Raw genomic sequence first — 7344 nt, forward strand, 5'->3', positions numbered from 1 at the left:
AAAAAAAATATTTTTGTCAAACAAGTATATACTATTAATAAATAAACATAATTTAAAAAAATAAATACGTAATATTTGATTGAATAAAAGTAGAAAATATATTTTATATAAAAATAAATACCAAATTTGTTTGTACATAATATAATAGTAAAAAGTGTAGTCTTGTGATAAAAAAAATATGTAGCAATGCAATGCATGTTTTAAAAAAAAATATTATAAAAAAAAAATAAAACAAATTGAATTGATACATCACATATTAACTTATATATTTTACCAATATAATAAAAACACAATATAAAGTAACAAAGCTCATACATTTTGTGAAATTAGATATGTTAGATAAAATATTGATATTTAATACAAACATAAATAAACATTTAAGTTTATTTTTTATAAAAATCAAAGTAAATAAAAAATATAAATTTGTGTGCTAAGTTTGATCCAAAATTTTTAACTTAAATACTAATTTTAACTTTTAATACTGTTCTTTTGAAAAATATTCAGGAAACATTACATTCCACATCACACCTGAGCCTGTCAACAACACATAAATGACAAAACACGACCAACATAATTTTTTTTCCCAGGGACGGACGTTAAGATTTCGTAAAGTGTATACTCCAACAAGTAGACCAGCAATAGCACCAGCTAAATGTGCAGTATAACCAATCTAAAAATATTATAATTAGATTAATATAACTAAATTCAAGAAAAAAAATATATCATTTACATACCTGATTGTCAACGTTAACAAAATAGCGATTGTAAATAGATGATCCAAAATCGAAAGTGATTAGAAAAGCAAATACCAAGAGTTGGTAAATAGCAAACTCAATTTCAGACCAATTCTGTAAAATTAATTTGTACAAAATATAAATTAATCATACTCTTAAATTAATATATTTTTATTTATTTTACATAATCAATTTAAATTTCATTACAATGATGGAATAAACATAAAATAGTTTTAAGTACACTCACAATAATTATAGTAGCTACGTGTGCTGTGATCAAAGCATAAACGCCTCCAGAAGCACCAGCCAAATAAACTGAAGGATCAGTTACTGACGTAGCTAGTGAACCAGCTAAAACTCCGGATAAATAAATTAACACTACTCTCCAACCACGATGAACCATCTCCAATGGTACTCCTAGTAATAGCTGAACAATTAAATTTACTGTCAAATGAGTCTGTCTGAAAATAAGTAGTAACATGTTATTCAGTTATAGGTATGATTAGATTAAGATAGATCATAAGTTAGAAATCTATAAAAACCAATGGCACAACTAGAATTGTCGTCAAAGGGTAGTGTCCAAAAATGACACATTCTTTCGTAGCAAAATTAAATACAAAATAAATAAATGAAAATTCTGATAAATATTTTTTAATGCAATATTCAAAGTTCAAACCTCATAACTTACTATGACAAAAAAAAAAATATTAAATATATAAAAGTAATATTTATTACATAATGTTATACTCATACAAAACAAAACTTTGAATAAAAATTCTTTATTTTTATTACAATTTACATTTGCCTTATTAAAATATATTTATAGTACAAAATTCAGCCATAATTATTCTAAAGTCAGTATGTCTTGACTTCAATATCTGTAGTCTGTAACCGACCAAGTGCTAAGTATATTTAGAAGAGCTAACCCATTTAACCGGTTTTCTGAATATATATTCCTAAGATGATACATGTTAATCTACTTCAGTGATGAAAATTATTTTTTTTTTCACAAGATAAAAGTACAACTGAAATGTGCAACAAATTGTAGATATTGAGAAAGAAAATATTTAATGCATCCAATGTGTTATAGGGTTAACTATAAATTTTATTTAAATATATAAAATAGTATTTTAGATTTTCCTTTGGAATGTTATACTGATGTTCGGTAGTATAGAAATTCTAAACATTTTGATTTCAGTATCTAATTGGTTGCATCTTGTATTTTTGTGTGACCAGTAACTTTTTATTACAATTTATAAATGATACAACATTCATGAAATACATTCATATCAATCAAATTTCTGCGGTTATTCAATCGGAGTGGGGGAGTCAAGACCCGGAGTCTATCCCTTTGGTTGCGCTACTGAAAAGAACTATTTTAGTTTGTAAAAAAAACTTACCCAACATGTACAAACATATAGGTCAAAAACCGCCAAGCTTCACGTCTACGATGGGGATTGTAAATAAACATTGAAGCCATAGGACCTTGGATTGACTCAGTTGTTTTCAATTTTAAAACATCCCAAGTGAAAAATAATACCTGTGTATAAAAAAAATATGATAGTTATTAATCTATGTATTATAATAATGTTAATGCTTATAGTTGGTTTATGGAATTTCTTTTAAATTTTACAATATTAATAGCTACTAGGAATATATTTATTCTACTATTTTTCTACAAATTTTATATTAATTAATAGTCAACTACTGTTTTAATTGATTATTTACATCAGATATAATATTTGATTGAAGCCTTAAGATGCCAGACATGTATCAAAGTCTGAATGTCTGAGACCTATATATTGTATAAACCAATATTACTTAGCAAATGTTAACAATAAAATGACCTAATTTTTAAAATGGAGAATATTTTAATTTTTTAATTCATTCTACTATATTTTTAAGAAAAATAGGAACATTTCTACTTTACCGGGCACCCTTTTTTTTGCAATTTTTTTTTTGGAAACTTATGTAGTTAAGTACGCTGAAAACCGAATTTGGGGCACGAACTTAGTTTTGAAGTTATGGCCTAATGAAGTTCACTATTTCGCGATTTTTACGCATTCGCGCATCACACTAGTTTACTACGACTATTTCAAAAACACCACTATATACCAATTATTTTTATCTTAACGACATTCATTAAGATAATATAACAAATAATAAATGTATTTTGAGCAAAAACAATTTAAATATGAGATTACAAAGATATCTAAAACGTTTCAGTATTGCACTTGTTATATAGGAAACCAGGGTTTTTTTCTAATATCTTAAATTACATTTTCTTTAAAAATATATTACAATGGTGTCGAGAGTTTAAATTTATATGACTTAAAAGAACTGTCTCTTCAAAATGAAGGATTGGCATTTAATAGAAATGCTCCAGAATTTTGGTGTATTACATAATGCACCGAAATGCATAAGACGACAGTGACGATGACAACGCTCCGGGATATGATTTTTTTAAATTAATAAACGTTAATAATATCAGTATAATCATAGTATGTAATATTGTAATCCATGAACTTCTTAGTTTTAATTCTTCTTAATTCTTCTTTAATCTAAACTACCTAATTGATAGTTATCATACGATGAAAGACATCGTACAGTGATGCGGTGCTAGCGGCACTCGTCGCTACGCTCCTCGGCGCCGTCGCTCCGCTCCGCAAATCGAAAATATCCCCCGATTTGCTGTGCAACACCACCTTAAGTTGGTCACAGGGTAACCACAGGTTAACCAACGTACAACCACCTTATCATTTTTCGGACAACTGCCAGCCACGGCAAAATCACAATCAAAATAAGTGAAAAAAAAAATTGCGAAATAGTGAACTTCATTAGGCCATAACTTCAAAACTAAGTCCGTGCCCCAAATTCGGTTTTCACCATCGTTTTCAGCGTACTTAACTACATAAGTTTCCAAAAAAAAAATTGCAAAAAAAAGGGTGCCCGGTAAAGTAGAAATATACCGAAAAATATTTACTTACTTCAATCAGACTAACAATAACCATACATAATGCTGGTGGATTGCAAGAGTATTCATCTTCATAATCCCCATCAGTACGATCCACTCCTGCAGTCCGCAATCTAGGAGGTCCTCTTGGTACAATTGTATAATGGATGTATTTGTTAAACAGATTTGTAGTCAAACTTTTAGCTATAGGTTCTTCTTCCATCTGAACATATTGCAAATCATGAATTTATAAACTTTGCAAAGAACTCATACAATATAGGTGGCCTAAATTATTTCACTAACCAAATGTAAAAATTCTCTAAAGTTAATATATCCATCTTGATTGTGATCAGCTTTACTTGCGATTACTGCCAAAACTTTAGGAGGTATATTGTATTGTTCACCAGCTCCTTGTTTTAAGACATGATGCAACTCGTTAATAGATATTTTACCATCACGGTTTCTGTCAAACTAATAATATTTTCAAATACAATATTATAATTATTTGAAAAAATTAAGACAAAGTTTGCAATTAATACTTACGCGGTTAAATAACATTTCCCATTGCTGAAACAAAAAATAATAACCAATTAAATTAGGGTAAAAAATATCTTAATAACAATTTACAGTTTAAATAAACATAAAAAATAATAATTTTCACGTCATTCATATTGGTAAAAGCATTGATTATAATATTATTTATAAATGTATCCGAAAATGTTTTTTGCTTGAAGCTAAACTGCATTGTTATGCCAATTTGCAATATATTTTTTCAATAGTGATTAATGTTTATTACAAAGTAATATCATTTCAGTTACAGCTAGTATAGGGGAGTCGTGGTTTAATGTATTATTTTTATAAAATATACTACAATACATTAATATCTAATACCAAAAATAATAGTTAAAAAAGTACTTCAATATGGTTTGCTAGTTTAAAAAAAAGCCATGTGGAAGGATTACATTGACGCGTATCATACGTGATGCACGCATTTTCATTTACATTGGCTAAATTCATACGCACCACCCCGACGATGACCCCCTCCCCCTGTAATTACACCGCTCAATTTTGCTCTATAAGATTCATTTAATTGGGCGCCACTGTTTACAACTAACGGGTCAATGATTCAAAGGATAGGTTATGATGTGTATTATAATATATGTGATTACTAATCTAATATTACATTACTAATGACTCGTCGTAATTTTGTTTGTTTAAAAACTAAATTAAAATCACTATGATGTGTGTAGGAGGTATCATAGTATGAATTCATTAAGCATATTGTCAGTGTGTATTATCTTATTTTGATCATTAGCTACTACTAATATACGGACTAGATAGTTAAGCGATTATATTATTGTATGAGTAATTTATAATTATTTATTGTCTAATTAATTATTGTAATTAGTAAATAAATACTACTTAAAGAGATAGTAAAACCACAGTAATGAGTAATACTTAATAGTAAGCGTCACTTCAAATTGAAAATGTACAGTCTATACAAAAGAAATAGTATAGGAATGAGTCACCATAACAGTGATCAGCAGTTCCGGTTTTGTATTAAAATAGGTATATTGATCTATTAACGACCTTTAATGTAAGAACATCGTTATTTTTCGTTCTCTCATTGGTTTTTAAAAATATTTTTATTTTTAGGAGAGTTATTATGAGGATTTTTAAATATCAATACTTTTCATAGGTACTCATAATTGGCTACACAATTACAATTTCTTTAAAATATATCAAGAGAACACAGATAACGTAATAAAATAGTCTATTCTGAGTTCAAGACTTTATATATTTTTTTAAGTAATTTTTTTTTATATATAAATTAGTTGTGAATAATAATTAGGTTAATAGGTCCCTGGGGCCTAGGCCATTGTCTTTTTAGTCGACAGATTGTATCGGGAAGGTCTACGGAGGATAAATAGTATATGAGAGGATTTGAATGACCAAGTAGTTTGTTATGGAATCGTTTATATATTATGCTTGATCGAGGATGGTCATGCGTAAGGTGTAACTACGACGTATTATTTATTATTTTAGCTTATAAGTTCATCAAGTCTCCTGGACATCGTCTTTCTGCGGCATTGTATCACCGAGACGAACAACCTACTGTTCGGCTGTTAATTTAATTTATTTGTAAATAATAGAAAAGTAAATCATAATAATAATTACCGATTCGACGCTGTCCAGTGGTATGCTCTGGAATTGCTGTTGTTGCTGTTGCTGTTGAGCAGACATTTTCGGCAAGTACGAAAAGGCACGAAAAGGTAGGTAAAAAAAAAAAACTGTCGTTTGGCGAGAGCCGATTGCCGACAGAATGACAGTCGACAGTTTGAAATTAATAATTATTATTAATTACATTCCGTTTTCAAACGATTCGTTGGATATAATCTCGGTATTATGATTGCTTATCATTTATCGGGCAGTGTAAACAAAATATTATATCAAAAACCATAGATATTGTGGCGATGCACATTAAAAGTAAAAACACGGCGCACGCGCACAGCGCACTCTGGTAGTTCGCCTCAACCGGCTCCGGGTACCACGACTAAACTGCGAGGCGGGCCGCTTCAGACTGGGGCTATACCTACCAGTCTTGTAAAGTATTCGAATAAATGTATTCAAATAAAAGTATTTGAATACTTTTTTTGTATTCGAATGCTATTTTAAATACTTTTTTTAAGAAGTATTCGAATACGTATTCTGAATACTTTTATTTGTATATTTTATTCATTAAAAAAATACTTTTTTCCGTTCCAGAAAAATAGTTTTAAATTTGTGACAAGACGTATTATAAATCATGAACATTAATTTTATTCTTTAAACGAAATATAATATTGGCCCATGATATGATTATTTTTATAAACAACCATATGTGTTGTATCCCGTATGGCCCGTATCGACAAAATCATATGTGGTCAAAATGTATAAATAACTTATGATTACGTTATATGTTTAATTATTTATTAATAAATGTTAAATACCAATCATTCAAAAACTGTCAAAAACTAGTTGTGAAAAAAGTATTCTGATAGTATTCTGAAAAATTAAAAAGTAAAAATTAACTAAAAAATTGCGCCCTAGGCCAGTGCCTTGGTGGCCTATGGGTAAATCCGCCCCTGCCTACTGTACAGCAGAGCGAAATCCACTTACCCACCTTTTTTTATTTGTTTATTATTTTTTTTTTTGTCATCACTTTTTAAGACAGTAAAAATGATTGGAATTTCTTCAAAAGTATCTTTTCTGATGGGAAAGTTAATCTGGTGGTACTCCGGAGGGTTAAAAGTAGGTAAAAAAAAGGTGGGTAAGTGGATGTCGCTCTGCTGTACAGTAGGTTAGAAGTGGGTCACTGTATAATGGATGGTATTAAATTTGAATTCAATGATATAATATCACTGTATAAGAAAAACGATTCTGAGCGGAGACGGTATAACAGTCTATGTATTAGACATATATATGGTCGCTTATACTGCAACACCACGTATCTCAGATTTTGTAGGTTTTCAGGAGCAGCAAATAACGTGATTTAAATGATTTATACTTACTAATTTCAGTACTGGTCATAGGCGAAACTACGGGTCACGCCAGTCAGGCCATGGCCTGACCTAAATACTGATTACTGAGTACTGACTAAAAATGTGTATAACATTA

At 29.3% G+C, this 7344-nt stretch overlaps 1 protein-coding gene across 1 annotated transcript; it reads right to left on the minus strand.

The window, feature by feature from the left end:
- Nucleotides 1-241: 241 nt before the first annotated feature.
- LOC100162200 (rhomboid-related protein 2) lies at nucleotides 242-5923 on the minus strand (the record flags this gene model as incomplete). The annotated part of the gene is given in 8 exon segments (XM_001947376.4): nucleotides 242-670; nucleotides 735-848; nucleotides 982-1195; nucleotides 2135-2274; nucleotides 3722-3910; nucleotides 3991-4158; nucleotides 4231-4254; nucleotides 5866-5923. Coding segments are annotated over 8 exon segments (1102 nt in total), but the record flags the coding sequence as incomplete, so codon positions are not given.
- Nucleotides 5924-7344: the final 1421 nt, after the last annotated feature.

Source organism: Acyrthosiphon pisum, chromosome A3, assembly GCF_005508785.2.
Source record: "Acyrthosiphon pisum isolate AL4f chromosome A3, pea_aphid_22Mar2018_4r6ur, whole genome shotgun sequence".
Taxonomy (NCBI): Eukaryota; Metazoa; Arthropoda; class Insecta; order Hemiptera; family Aphididae; genus Acyrthosiphon; species Acyrthosiphon pisum.